Source organism: Delphinus delphis, chromosome 20 (assembly GCF_949987515.2).
Source record: "Delphinus delphis chromosome 20, mDelDel1.2, whole genome shotgun sequence".
Taxonomy (NCBI): domain Eukaryota; kingdom Metazoa; phylum Chordata; class Mammalia; order Artiodactyla; family Delphinidae; genus Delphinus; species Delphinus delphis.
Genome location: NC_082702.1, coordinates 35,641,132 through 35,656,477, shown reverse-complemented (window position 1 = coordinate 35,656,477; position 15,346 = coordinate 35,641,132). Strand labels below are relative to the sequence as shown.

The 15,346-nt window shown below is 36.4% G+C and overlaps 1 protein-coding gene across 1 annotated transcript in view; it reads left to right on the top strand.

Moving 5' to 3' along the window:
- The window catches only part of CDH8 (cadherin 8), a 379,689-nt gene that overhangs the window by 236,381 nt on the left and 127,962 nt on the right, over positions 1 to 15,346 (top strand). Inside the window, exon 8 of the mRNA XM_060000736.1 lies at positions 12,665 to 12,801. Coding sequence (XP_059856719.1) covers positions 12,665 to 12,801 — 137 coding nt within the window. The remainder of the gene's footprint in view (positions 1 to 12,664; positions 12,802 to 15,346) is intronic.

The following is a 15,346-nucleotide window of genomic DNA, read 5'->3' as shown; positions in this document are numbered from 1 at the left end:
GAAAACCCTACAAGCAAGATTACTCTACCCAGCAGGGATCTCATTCAGATTCTATGGAGCAATTAAAACCTTTACAGACAAGCAAAAGTTAAGAGAATTCAGTGGTGCTGGGAAAACTGGACAGCTACATGTAAAAGAATGAAATTAGAATACTTCCTAACATCATACACAAAAATAAACTCAAAATGGATTAAAGACCTAAATGGAAGGCCAGACACTATAAAACTCTTACAGGTAAACATTGGAAGAACACTCTTTGACATAAATCACAGCAAGATCCTTTTTGACCCACCTCCTAGAGTAATGGAAATAAAAACAAAAATAAACAAATGGAACCTAATGAAACTTCAAAGCTTTTGCACAGCAAAGGAAACCATAAACAAGACCAAAAGACAACCCTCAGAATGGGAGAAAATATTTGCAAATGAAGCAACTGACAAAGGATTAATCTCCCAAATATAGAAACTGCTCATGCAGCTCAGTATCAAAAAAACAAACAACCCAATTCAAAAATGGGCAGAAGATCTAAATAGACATTTCTTCAAAGAAGATATACAGATTGCCAACAAACACATGAAAGGATACTCAACATCACTAATCATCAGAGAAGTGCAAATCAAAACTACAATTAGGTATCATTTCACACCGGTCAGAACGGCCATCATCAAAAAATCTACAAACCATAAATGCTGGAGAGGGTGTGGAGTAAAGGGAATCCTCTTGCACTGTTGGTGGGAATTAAATTGATACAGCCACTATGGAGAACAGTATGGAGGTTTCTTAAAAACTAATAATAGAACTACCGTATGACCCAGCAATCCCACTACTGGGCATATACCCTGAAAAACCCATAATTCAAAAAGAGTCATGTACCACAGTGTTCATTGCAGCTCTGTTTACAATACCAAGACATGGAAGCAACCTAGGTGTCCATCGACAGATGAATGGATACAGAAGATGTGGCACATATATACAATGGAATATTACTCAGCCATAAAAAGAAACGAAATTGAGTTATTTGTAGTGAGGTGGATGGACCTAGAGTCTGTCATACAGTGTGGAGTACGTCAGAAAGAAAAAAAGAAATACCATATGGTGACACATATTTATGGAACGTAGAAAGAGAAAAAAAAGGTTCTGATGAACCTAGGGGCAGGACAGGAATAAAGATGCAGATGTATAGAATGGACTTGAGGACACAGGGAGGGGGAAGGGTAAGCTGGGACTAAGTGAGAGAGTGGCATTGACATATATACACTACCAAATGTAAAATAGATAGCTAGTGGGAAGCAGCTGCATAGCACAGGGAGATCAGCTCAGTGCTTTGTGACCACTTAGAGGGTTGGGATAGGGAGGGAGGGAGAGAGACACAAGAGGGAGGTGATAGGGGGATATATGTATACATATAGCTGATTTTCTCTGTTATACAGCAGAAACTAACACAACATTGTAAAGCAATTATGCTCCAATAAAGATGTTAAAAAAATTTTCACATTGCATGTATTGATCAACTATTTTAAAACAAGTGATCTAAGATGGAAAAATAGCATAAGAAGCTTGAAAGAAAAAAAGGGCTGATCTGGGATTTTAAAAGTTTTTATTTATTTATTTATTTCTGATTGGTGAAGTCTGTTCCCTCTAGGGTACAAAACTTAATAATAATGTTTATATTCTGAGAGAAACAAAGCTGATTGTGTAGGCTGAGCAGTGTTATCTAACATTATTACACTCATAAGGCAAAATAAATCCCCTATTTTGCATCCCAACAAAGGGAGACTGGTACTCTTGTCTTATGTTCAAATATTTATGGGAGTCTTTTCAACCAAACCTTTATTTTTCCTTATATTTCTACATTCCGATTTGACACAATATGTTATACAACCTTGCTTTTGATAAAGGACAATCAGATTTGACTTAGTGTTGCAGAAGAAAACATAATATTGCATATTTAAGAAGAGAATGTGTTAAAAATGGAGACGTGCCATTTCCATCCATCTATCAAACGTTTATTAGCTCTCTCCTGTGTGTTTGAAGTCAGTTTGCTGGGGAATGGAATAGGCTTAGTTGAAGTTCCTAAAAATGGGCCTCAGGATCCAAGTCAAGTTTGGGATGGTCACCTTAAATACTTTTGTCGCCCTAGAAAGATTACATCTGGTTGAATACTGAAACGGTGTGCTTGTGTTATTTCTGTTGTGATAGACAAGCAAACTATTTCAGTATAAATGCATTTCTAGTTCTTAAGAGTTAAGAGGCCACATCTTGTTTATCTCTTAATTCCCAGCACTTACCATATGTCTTTTGCATTTACTGAGCCTGAATGTCCAATTAAAATTTCTAAGTGTATATAACTTTTGACATTTTCAAAAATCCTGCTTCAATATAGCTGTGCACTACTCTTTTATTATTTCTTCATGTGCATGTTTTCCGTAAACACTTATTTTTCCATATAATAAATGGTTTTGACAAAAATGGGACAAACGTATAATCAAATACCACCTTTCTGATAGCTATTCAAGAAGCTATTCTTGACTAAGAATTTATTAAGTGTCAGATACTGTGGCCAGGATATTATACTTATTATCTCACTAACTTAATGACTGGGGAAAAATGTATATTATCTTCATTTTACAACTACAAACACTGAGAGTCAAGACATTTTATGTGGGCTACACAAGTAATTTAAAGAGAGGATTAACTAAGAAATTAATATACAGGGCTTAGCAGAGAGGCTGAAAATCAGGAAGGCCACAATAAATACATTGAATATATTATTAAATCTTAATTCTGCATGTGGCCCTATGGCCCATACTGCTACACAGTGATTTGTTTTTCTGTCTCACACCATCTCTGTTTTATTGTCCATGTAGCATTCAACTTTGAATGTCCTTTCTTATAGAGAAAAGTCATTATTGGCATGATTGACAGCCCCCAAAAGATATCTAAGGCAGTTAAAGGATACTCTTCACTGCTAGATTTCCCCTGACATCCTTAAGTCACTGTGAGCCTACAGAGATTCATGGGAGTTGGTTGGGATTCCTGTCACTTGAGGGTGAACAGTGAGGGTCAAGGTCATCATGGGTGTAAAAGAGTTTATCCTCATAACTCCTAATCTCCCATAATAAAAAGCACACACCAGAGAGAAATATCACATAGCTCCTGTAAATTCCAGATTACGTTTCTGGAAAGAAATATTTAATTATAGTTTGCTAATCTTTATGTGAAGTTTTTGACCAGTTTGGTGTATTTGGTGATTAATTAGATAAATATGGTTAAAAGAAGACAAAAGAGAATTGATGTCTAATTTGAAAGCAATGTAGATTAATAGAAGAGGTTATGAGCCTTCCATAAGGGTGTTTCTTCAAGATTCCTTAATGTCCTTTACTTCCCACATCCAAATAATAACCATGTCCTATTTATTTTAGTTCCTAAGCTGGAACACCATCATCTCTCATGTGAGCAGTTACAAACAGCCCCATTTGCCCATCTCCCGCCATTTGATATCCACACAGGTGCCAAAGTGACCTCTAACTCAGTTTAGATCTCTGCTGATACAGTAGCCACTAGCCACATGTGGCTCTTTGAATGCAAATAAAATGAATTTAAATTAAATACAATAACAATTTCAATCCCTCAATCACACTAGCTAGATTTCAAGGGCTAAATAGTCACATAGAGCTAGTGGTTGCCATCTTGGACAGCACAGAGCACATTTCTACATCACAGAAAGTTCTATGGAATCTGGCTGTGGTTTAGGTCATATCACTCTCCTGCTGTATTTTTTCAAGTGGCTTCCCATCTCCTACAAGTGAAAAAATGAATTCCTCAGCACAGTTTCCAAGGTCCTTCCTGATGTACCCCTTGATGCTCTCCCTGCACTGAATCTTGAACTTCAACAATACTATCCTTTGTTAAAGTCTTCAAACATACTGAATATCTTCCTAACTCAGGCTTTTCATATTTGCTGTTTCTTTTGATAGGCATATTTTAATAATATTCTATACATCTCATCCCTTTTCTTTTCTTCTTCATGAATACATCACCGTTAACTTTACAAAATCTTATTTTCTTTCATTGTCTTTCTCCAGATATAGACTCAGTTACATGAGAGCAGCCAAGGCCATGTCTGTCTTGGCAACTAACACAATGCCTTGTACATGAGAGATATTCAATAAAGAGTGAAGGAAAGAAGGATGGAAGAGACAAAATGAAAGAAGGGATGGGGAAGAAATGATAGGTTGCTTATCTGTCAGAACTTTGCTCTCACCACACCTAGTCTGGTCCTTTAATTGTCTAGTTTCCTAAACAAACCCAAACTCAAGATTTTCTCCATGCATTTCTTCCTGCTGAGGATGCTCTCCCTACATATTCTGCCTGGAAAAATGCTACTCATTTTTCCTGTCCCCAGACAGATGCTGCCTCCTCTTGGTGTCATCTCTGACCACACCTTCCCTTTTGCAGGCACATCTGGGGACCCTTACTCACTGCAATGTAAGCATTACTTTATTACAGAGCTTGCTACTTTTCATTGTAAATAATGAGAAAGTCATAGCCAGTGTGTCTGAGAGAGGAGGCTTTGTTCAAGCATTAAGCATCATACTTGACCAAAAGAAGCAGTCACTAAGCCTTTATTGAAATTAAATAAAAATTAAAATTTTACATTTAATCTCTTAAATGTAAAACTGCATTCAATTTTCTCATATTTTTGCCATCATATCATATTTAGAGTTCTCAATTATGAATGATTATTTTGATGACTCAGGGAGAAAATTAGAATTTCTCCAAAGATATTACATAAATATTAAAGAATTAATCATGGATCAAATTTTCTCTGGGACTCACTGTAGAAAAATCTATTTTCGGTTCTGTGGCTGCAGAAATTTACACATGAGATTCTGGCTTTATGATGCTATCTTTTCAAGGCATGAGTGGAACAAACTATAAAACAAAACACATACTCAGAAAATGGGATGTTATTTGAACCAACAGATTTGGAATCTGAGATTTCTATATATGACCCTAAATAAATTAAAGTATCTGAGGATGACTGTGGTGGCTGAATCTGTTTCGTCCTTTGGGTGAAAACAGCCTTATGTCTCTCCACATGGACACCAAATAGCAGAATCTTTCGAATATTTTGTTATTGTTGTTTAAAAATACCTAGATATTTGGCAGAGTATCTTCTACAAATAATGATAAATATTCCATGTAAAACCACTTTTAAAAAGCAAAAGGAAATTTACAGTGCATTACCTAATTTGGGATTTACCTTAAACTTTAAAAGAAGGCAATCTTATTGTTCTCATTTTTCAGTTGAAGAAACTAAGGATGGATGTATAAATTGGCCTAGCAGAGAAGTTAGGAATAAAAGGGTCTTTCTCTTGAAAAATCATCAGGGGTTTCACAAATATTGTGTTAGAAATAATATAGTCCAGAATAACTTTTTTAAAAGAAACTTATTTATCTTTATCTGATTATTAAGATAATCAGTGTATCTCCTGTGTACACTCCAGACTTTAATCTGCACCCTTCCAATGTGGCACCGAAGTCATGGGGAGTGAAAAAGACTCCTTGATAATGGGAGCTTGGTTCTGAAAATCCTTAAAATATTCTTGATATTAGAACATCACAGTCTGATGTTCTTTATTGCAAACAAGAAACAGAAATTCAGCAGGGACAGAGGGTCTCTGTAGGTACGTAGTATGGGGTTGAGATTGGAAAGAGGGAGTAGGAGGTGCTTTATGAATAAATGAATGAATGAATGTATAAGTACATATAATATTTGTATGCTGAGAATAAAATCTGTCTTATGTACACACACATACACACAAGAGATGGGATTTTGTGCCAAATGTTGGTATGAAATGTAAATAGTTGGGCTGTGATAATTGAGTAAACATATGACTCAGGTAAAAGTTGTAATTCAATATAAACAGTAGCAGCAATACAGAAAGGGTGCTCTTTTCCAACACAGTAATATCCAGTTGTCCATTCTGACCTACTCTCAACCACTGCACCAGTGACATCTTATGTTAACTTCTGACCTCTGCAAACTACTCTTGATTGAGTGAACTGGTGGCAAAGTTTGTGTTCATGGTCAGAGTGCAGTAGGTTAAATTAGATCTCCAAAGTGCTTAGCATCTAGGTAGGAATTTCCTTGCATCCATAGCCTTACCTCCACAAAGTAAAATGATGACGTCTTTAGGATTTATTTCTAAGACATACTACTGTAGGTTAGAGGAACACTAGCATTGAAGAAAAGCAGGATATTTGTTGGAATAAAATGGGAAAGTTTAAATAGGGCATCCGTGAATACTGGTTATCGAGGGTGATGCAGTTTCTAAAACATATCCATTGTTTTAGAATAAGAATGTCTATTTCCAAAACGTCCATCATTAGAGTTGACGTTAACATAACCCAAGGGGCCTGTTTTTTCAAATACCACTCCACACTGTGTTAATAAGAAGTTTCTTCTTATTGTGGCAGGAAGATGACTCTCCAAAGTATATTCTACTCTTTTTCAATGAGGTCTTTTGTCTAATGCATCTTAAGTAAATCTGCAAAGGAATAGCAAATCCAACAGATGCATATTTAAGAAATTAGAATGGAGACTTCAATACTGGAGATACAAATCCTGTGACGTTTTTTTAATGCAGAATTAACTTTTTTTAATAGATTTTATTTATTTATTTATGGCTGCTGCGTTGGGTCTTTGTTGCTGTGCGCGGGCTCTCTCTAGTTGCGGCGAGCAGGGGCTACTCTTTGTTGCAGTGTACGGGCTTCTCATTGCGGTGGCTTCTCTTATTGCAGAGCACGGGCTCTAGGCGTGCGGGCTTCAGTAGTTGTGGCACGTGGGCTTCAGTAGTTGTGGCTCATAGGCCCAGTAGATGTGGTGCACGGGCTTAGTTGCTCCGTGGCATGTGGGATCTTCCTGGACCAGGGTTTGAACCCACGTCCCCTGCATTGGCAGGCAGATTCTTAGCCACTGCGCCAGCAGGGAAGCCCCCTATGACTTTTAAGATATAAATTATAAGACATTGAAATTTTCAGTAGATATAGTAGGAACCAAATTCATTCTTTATTCTTTTTTTTTACTTTCTTATCCCATCTACTCTTTTTCCTCATATTTCTTTACCACCATGTTTCACACATAATAACAAGCCATGCTCAGTAAATGTTTGTGCATCTTTCCTATTGTGAGCTGTTGAGTAACTGCAGTACAAAATTCCAACTAATGTGATGTTATGATATATAAATCAAACAATCTCTTCCTGTCTATAAAGAGCAAAAGTCCAGCAAATGTTTACCTGTAGAATAATAGGAGGGACAACCTTAAGGAAGAGAAGATCTGTGAAGACTCGGGCCAGGTCCAGAAGGCTCCTTGTGGATGAGTGTTGAGAGAGGAAACCCAGTACAGACTCTCATCTCTTCAGCTCAGAGTCTATGCTCTATGAAGCAGATATGTTGGTAGCAGATATTTTGAAAAGGGTGATGACTTGTATAGACAAACACTACAAATAATTTTGGAACATTTTTCTAGTGTCACTTGGGAAACTACTGAAGGATGTGAATGGTTGTTTTTATTTATATCTTTCTATTTCTAGTTATTCATTTTCACAGTCATTCTGGGTTTGAAGACTTGACTATTAATTAACCAATTAGTTTACTGTATCTGAGTCATGTATCAAGTCATTTACTGCAAAGAACCATGCTGTGAAATAGATACTTTCTCCAATTTATAGATGGACCTATGAGATTATGACTAGTTACATTGTTTTAATGAGATCCCACAGGTGAGATTAGACTGAAGGTTTTCTGGTTTCTCTGTTTCTTGCACTCTATCTGTTGCTATTCAGATAGACGCTAGGAATCCCAGAAAACAGAGTGAATGGCTTAGTGTCTACTTCTGGGACATCTATGCAAAATCATGACATCTGGAGAACTTGCTTGGTACGCTGGATTCTAAAATTTAAGTTGGTACTTCAGGTTTGCTATTTTGAACCCACTCTGCTTTTCTTTGAAATTATTCTCTGTCAATTGGCTTTTAAGGAAAGAGCCTATATCGAGTCTTATAATTGAGTATTGACTTTTATTGCTAGTGATGTGGCTGTGTCACACAGTGGAATGAGGAGGAGTGGGGAGAAATTGAGATAGTGGAGTGGATGGTGGCAGCTTAGAGGGCCAGAGGAAAGCAACTTGAATCTTTGCAGCTAGTGATGGAGTGGTGTAGCTATCGGTGGGGAGCACGGATCTTCTGAGAACATTCCTAAAAATGGCGTGTGGGGTGCAGTTTTTTAAAATATGGGTAATCTTTATGTAATTCATTTCAAACTTATATAAAAATGCAATTAATTTTAACTATGATAGCAAATGCTCATATAGTATTCAGTATGAATACAAAAGTGAATGTGTCCAATAATGCTTTGAACTTGAATGGTCAGTGTATGGGATGGAGATTTTGGTCCGAAAAGTTGGTAGAAAAATGAACACTAGAATGGTGCTAGAGGTGCAGGTAGGAGCCTCCCCACATGCTCCATCTCCTCAGCTTTATTTTATCACTTAAAGTGATAGCCTCCTTGTGTTTGCTTCCACTGATATGAGAACCCAGATGAACTGTTTAGGGACAAAGAAGCAGGAGTAAAAGGAATACTGGCTTACCACTGAAGAGGGGCCTGGGAATTGTCAGTAGAAACCTATTGTTTCCAGATAAGTAATGACAACATTAAAATTTTTCAGTAGATATTTCCTGAGCACTTACTACATACTAGGCACTGCAATAAGTGCTTTATAGGTATTACCTTGTTTAAATCTCACAAAACCTATTATAATTCCCATTTTACAGATTAGGTAACAAAGGTACAGAGAGATTAATAACACAACTAAGTAACATCTGTGTAAGAGTGATTTTTCTTTTATTCATTCTACAAGAAACCAAGGAGAGAAGGATGCAAGAAAGAAAAAGGCATCTAGCACTGTGCTTGGTATACGTTTGGTGTCTAATGCATGCTTATTGACTATGTTAAGTCTGGATTTTTGAACAGTTTAGCAAAGGCTCTTGGCAGCCTTTACTATAAAGTCTGTTAGGCAATAAAATGTGTGAAATGTCTACAAAGGGAGCAAGAGGCTTCTTGAAATAGTTGAGGTAGACTTTAAACTGAATTTTAAACTAAGTCATTGTTTTCCCCAAGTTCCTCCCATTGTGTGATCTCGTAATATTATGACATTCTTGCCTGTGATCTTACTAAAGGGTTGTATTTATAGCCTATTTTATAAATTCTTATGACTCACCCCATAAAGTCTGTCATGAACTGGATCTTTAAAAAATGAGAACAATATCCCTGCCTCTGTTAGAGTGATGGGAGTTAAATAACCCCCAAATGTTTTCCAGGTTTATGCTATTTATAAACTATTAGAAAGGGGCCTTCTCCACCACCTTCCAAGGAGGGAAGTTTATATAAAGTTTCATTTAATGGGACATGATGATTATGGTGATTTGATGATGATCATATCTTCAGCACCTATTTAAGCACCAGAGACTGATTTATGCTTTATTTTTAATCTTCACAACCAGACCTGGGATCTGAGTACTTCATGTTTGACCAGTGAAGAAACTGAGGCTCAATGAATTTGTTAATTATCTCAGAAACAGCAATGTATAAATAATAGAGATATAATTTATTCCAAATTTGAGGTCTGCATGATACAGGTTTTTTAAAAATTTTTTTGATGTGGATCATTTTTAAAGTCTTTATTGAGTTTGTTACAGTATTGCTTTTGTTTTATTTTCTTGGCTGTGAGGCATGTGGGATCTTAGCTCCCTGACCAGGGATCAAACCCACACCCCCTGCATTGGAAGGCGAAGTCTTAACCACTGGACCACCAGGGAAGTCCCTGCATAATATAGTTTTAACTAAGGGATTAAACAAACAGCATTTTTTTTTTTAAATACCAACTTCCAAAACCCTGTCATTGTTCCCAGTGCTGCTTCTAGGCCAGAAGTTTCAGGCATTTACTGGACAGCAATCAAATAGCCATGGAGTGTGTTTCAGATTTGGGATTCTTGAGTATCAGTGATTAGACTGATTTTCATTTACTGTGGCCTCTGGGAAACTGGTAGATGCATGAGTGTGTGAAATATCAGCAGTGAGATAATAAAATTACTACAACCCAGCAATGCCTGCAAAGTTTATTTATGAATATGATGCAGATAGTGATAATTAATCCTCTGGACATTCCTTAGCTCTTTTAAGAGACAGAGTGTTCATGATATCTGGAGCAAAACCCATGTCTTTTCAGTTATTTTACAGTTCAACTTGGAACTTCATAGGTCTAATCAACAATCATTGTTGATAAAGATAAAGAAAATCAACAATCATTGTTCCCCAAGAAAAGGTTTTTTAGTCTTTTTTCTCCCATAATACAACAGATTGAAATGTTTTGCAATGAACACTTACTTCCTCATGCTCAGGATTATTTTGCAAGCACTGTTAATTCAGATATGCCTCTGGGTTCTTAAATTCTTTCTGAATTTCTCTAATCGTCCTGGGGGTTAGGCATGGGGTTGGTTTGTAAATTCCTGGTGTATAGATGCATGTCAGTGTCTTAGTTTTCTTTATATCTAAGTCTTTACTGTACCAGGAACTATAATTTCATGGTACATGTTTTTACCAAGTAATTCAGCAATAAGCTATTGTCAATAAAATTAAGTGTTTTTTAATATTATTCCAAAATGTTTAGTGATGCTTGTGTTTGGTGGGGAAGATTCACAGAAATGCCTTTTTTCTTGGTATTTGCATCTGGTATAAGTGATATAAATATCCTTTCTAATGAAAAAGAAATAGCTAAAAGGAGGAAGGAGTTATCCATATCCCTATATGTCTGTCTATCTACCTATCATCTATCTACCCATCCACTTATCCATCCTTCTTTATAGGTAGATATAGATACAAATAAGAGACTGATTTATGCTTTATTTTTAATCTTCACAACCAGACAAATAAGTAGATACACATAAATAAGTAGATATACATAAAATACATATATATGTTTGCAGTGAAATCCACTAAAATATTAACAGTACAAACCTACAGACAGAACACTATGGGAAATTTATTTTTTTCTCATTTTGTTATAATAACATAGTCTTATTCTTAATGATAGAATAAATGTCCATAAAAACCATGTAAAAAAAATATGCTAAGCTCCAAATAGCCATGGACCATGTTTCATATTTAGCATTAACGGGTACGAGTAAATCGAATTCATGTGCACTTCTTAGGAGGTTACCTCAACCATGAAGGTTTTCTTCAGTCCTTCCTCCTAGATGGGATTGTACATGGCCTTGGTCTGAGTTTGTCCTTCTACAGATATGGAATACCATAGACTGGGTGGATTAAACAACAAAAATGTATTTCTCACAGTTCTAGAGGCTGGGAGGTCCAAGATTAAGGCACCAGCAGATCCAGTGTATGGTGAGGGCACATTTTCTGGTTTACAAATGGTTCTCTTCTTGTATCCTCATTGGCAGAGAGCAGGGAGAGAGCCTATGTCCCCTTCTTCTTCTTTTTTAAATGAGGTCATTAATCCCATCAGGAGGGCCCTACTCTAATGACCTATTCTAACCCTAACTACCTCCTAAAGGCCTTACTTCCAAACACCATCACATTAGGGGTTAGGATTTTAACATATAAGTTTTGGGGGAGACACAAACATTTAGTCTACAGTATCCTTCTTTGAGCCTCTGTTCCATCCTGTTTTAGTTTATTTCACTGCTTATTTATAGACCGATATTTCTAATTATGCCTTATGTTCCTTAAGACATATAGCTTTTTATATTTGGCATTCCATTGCCAAAGCTCAGATACTGGTGTATAAAAAGGATATTAATGTTGTGAAAAAAATAATTCCTGTATGATCTTGATACTTAGTGTTCCCAAGAAGCACTTGGCCATAGACACAAAGCATCTTAATGTTGTCTTATTTGGAAGAGTTTTCTCAACAGAGAAACTACTAACCTGCCCACTTAAAGTTTTAAATTTCATGAAATTGTGTGTTGTAAATCTGCCAAAATATCTAGTCCAATTTAAAAAATTTTACTAGAGAATCAGTAAACATCTGATTTCTATAGACAAAGACAAATAGGAGACTAAATATATATTTTACTTAAAATGAAAACAAAACAAACCAACAGCAGCAACGACAGTAACACATACATACTGTGTAATCAAATGCAAGTTTTACACAAACACACATTTCCTTTGAACTGCCGCAAATAACTTGCTGGCTAGTGCCATCTTGCTTTGGGCTTGGGTTCATTGTTTTATATGGTATTTTGTGGCAACTGCTAATTATCATAAGCTGTCCAATAAATGTGATGGATCGTCCAATTAACTCTTCATCAGCATCCAGTTTTGAAGATGTTACCTATTGAAACTGATGGCAGTTTATGACCTCCGTGTTGCATATGTAGCTAATTACTCCTTAGACAATAATTATTAAGTTTCTTATGCTGCATTCAGTCATTTTGTTTTACAAATTATGATGCCATTGTGTTTCCCATTTCATTTGACTTCACAACTATGGCTCTCTAAGGATTACTAAAGGTCTGCTGTGGAATGTATGGATCATAGAAACAGTGAAGTAGATTACAAATGTATCTGTTTTGTAGGTTTTCCATCGACCGGCACACCGACCTGGAGAGACAATTCAACGTTAATGCAGATGATGGGAAGATAACGCTTGCAACACCGCTTGACAGGGAATTAAGCGTGTGGCACAACATAACAATCATTGCTACCGAAATCAGTAAGTGCCTGGGTTTGTTCATTTCTTCCTTATGTGGCTGAGTTCAGTTTATGCCTAGGGATCATATGATAAGTGGTCCCAGTTTCTATTAGATATTTTGGCATTGGAACTTATTTTATTGTTCCCGAGGAGCCTTTGAATGCAACATTCCTCAACATGAAATAAGGTACACTGTGGTAAATGACCAAAAAGTTGCAATATATGTGGGAAGGAAACATTCTTCTATCCAAGTATTCTTATATCTATATCCATTGTTCGGCCATCAAAAACAATGTTTTGCATATAAAAATATGGGGAAAGATTTAGTATAAAAGGGTAGGTTAAAAAAATAGAATTCAAGAACTATATACCATAATTTAAATAAGTGGACCCTAACATATATATTATATTCGATATAGAAACTATTACTCACATAGTTAAACTATGCATATATACATACATATATACATGCAGAAAATACAGAAAGAAAATTTACACTGTCAATACATATCATTTTGGGGAGATGAGATGATAGGTGATTTTTTGTTTTTTAGAATTAATATGTCTTACACAGTAATCATGGACTATTTATTTATTTATTTTACATGTTTATTGGAATATAATTGCTTTACAATGGTGTGTTAGTTTCTGCTTTATAACAAAGTGAATCAGTTATACATATACATATGTTCCCATATCTCTTCCCTCTTGTGTCTCCCTCCCTCCCACCCTCCCTAACCCACCCCTCCAGGCGGTCACAAAGCACCGAGCTGATCTCCCTGTGCTATGCGGCTGCTTCCCACTAGCTATCTACCTTACGTTTGGTAGTATACATATGTCCATGCCTCTCTCTCGCTTTGTCACAGCTTACCTTTCCCCCTCCCCATATCCTCAAGTCCATTCTCTAGTAGGTCTGTGTCTTTATTCCTGTCTTACCCTAGGTTCTTCATGACATTTTTTTTTTCTTAAATTCCATATACATGTGTTAGCATATGGTATTTGTCTTTCTCTTTCTGACTTACTTCACTCTGTAGGACAGTCTCTAGTTCCATCCACCTCACTACAAATAGCTCAATTTTGTTTCTTTTTATGGCTGAGTAATATTCCATTGTATATATGTGCCACATCTTCTTTATCCATTCATCCGATGATGGACACTTAGGTTGTTTCCATCTCTGGGCTATTGTAAATAGAGCTGCAATGAACATTGTGGTACATGACTCTTTTTGAATTATGGTTTTCTCAGGGTATATACCCAGTAGTGGGATTGCTGGGTCATATGGTAGTTCTATTTGTAGTTTTTTAAGGAACCTCCATACTGTTCTCCGTAGTGGCTGTACCAATTCACATTCCCACCAGCAGTGCAAGAGTGTTCCCTTTTGTCCACACCCTCTCCAGCATTTATTGTTTCTAGATTTTTTGATGATGGCCATTCTGACTGGTGTGAGATGATATTTCATTGTAGTTTTGATTTGCATTTCTCTAATGATTAATGATGTTAAGCATTCTTTCATGTGTTTGTTGGCAGTCTGTATATCTTCTTTGGAGAAATGTCTATTTAGGTCTTCTGCCCATTGTTGGATTGGGTTGTTTGTTTTCTTGTTATTGAGCTGCATGAGCTGCTTGTAAATTTTGGCGATTAATCCTTTGTCGGTTGCTTCATTTGCAAATATTTTCTCCCATTCTGAGGGTTGCCTTTTGGTCTTGTTTATGGTTTCCTTTGCTGTGCAAAAGCTTTGAAGTTTCATTAGGTCTCATTTGTTTATTTTTGTTTTTATTTCCATTTCTCTAGGAGGTGGGTCAAAAAGGATCTTGCTGTGATTTATGTCATAGAGTGTTCTGCCTATGTTTTCCTCTAGGAGTTTGATAGTTTCTGGCCTTTAGGTCTTTAATCCATTTTGAGCTTATTTTTGTGTATGGTGTTAGGGCGTGATCTAATCTCATACTTTTACATGTACCTGTCCAGTTTTCCCAGCACCACTTATTGAAGAGGCTGTCCTTTCTCCACTGTACATTCCTGCCGCCTTTATCAAAGATAAGGTGACCATATATGCGTGGGTTTATCTCTGGGCTTTCTATCCTGTTCCATTGATCTATCTTTCTGTTTTTGTGCCAGTACCATACTGTCTTGATTACTGTAGCTTTGTAGTATAGTCTGAAGTCAGGGAGCCTGATACCTCCAGCTCCATTTTTCCTTCTCCAGATTGCTTTGGCTCTTCGGGGTCTTTTGTGTTTCCATACAAATTGTGAAACTTTTTTGTTCTAGTTCTGTGAGAAATGCCAGTGGTAGTTTGATAGGGATTGCATTGAATCTGTAGATTGCTTTGGGTAGTAGAGTCATTTTCACAATGTTGATTCTTCCAATCCAAGAACAATCATGGACTATTTAAAATTATATCTTCAACGTAAAATTTTTCATAAATTACATGTGAAAATGTAACCTTTTTTTCAGAGGAGGTTCTAGGGTTGTTAAAATAACACATGTTAGTCCTTCTGCCAATTTTTAATAGCACAGCCTCTTTGATTACACTTAATGACACTATAATTTAGTCTCTAAACAATAGCT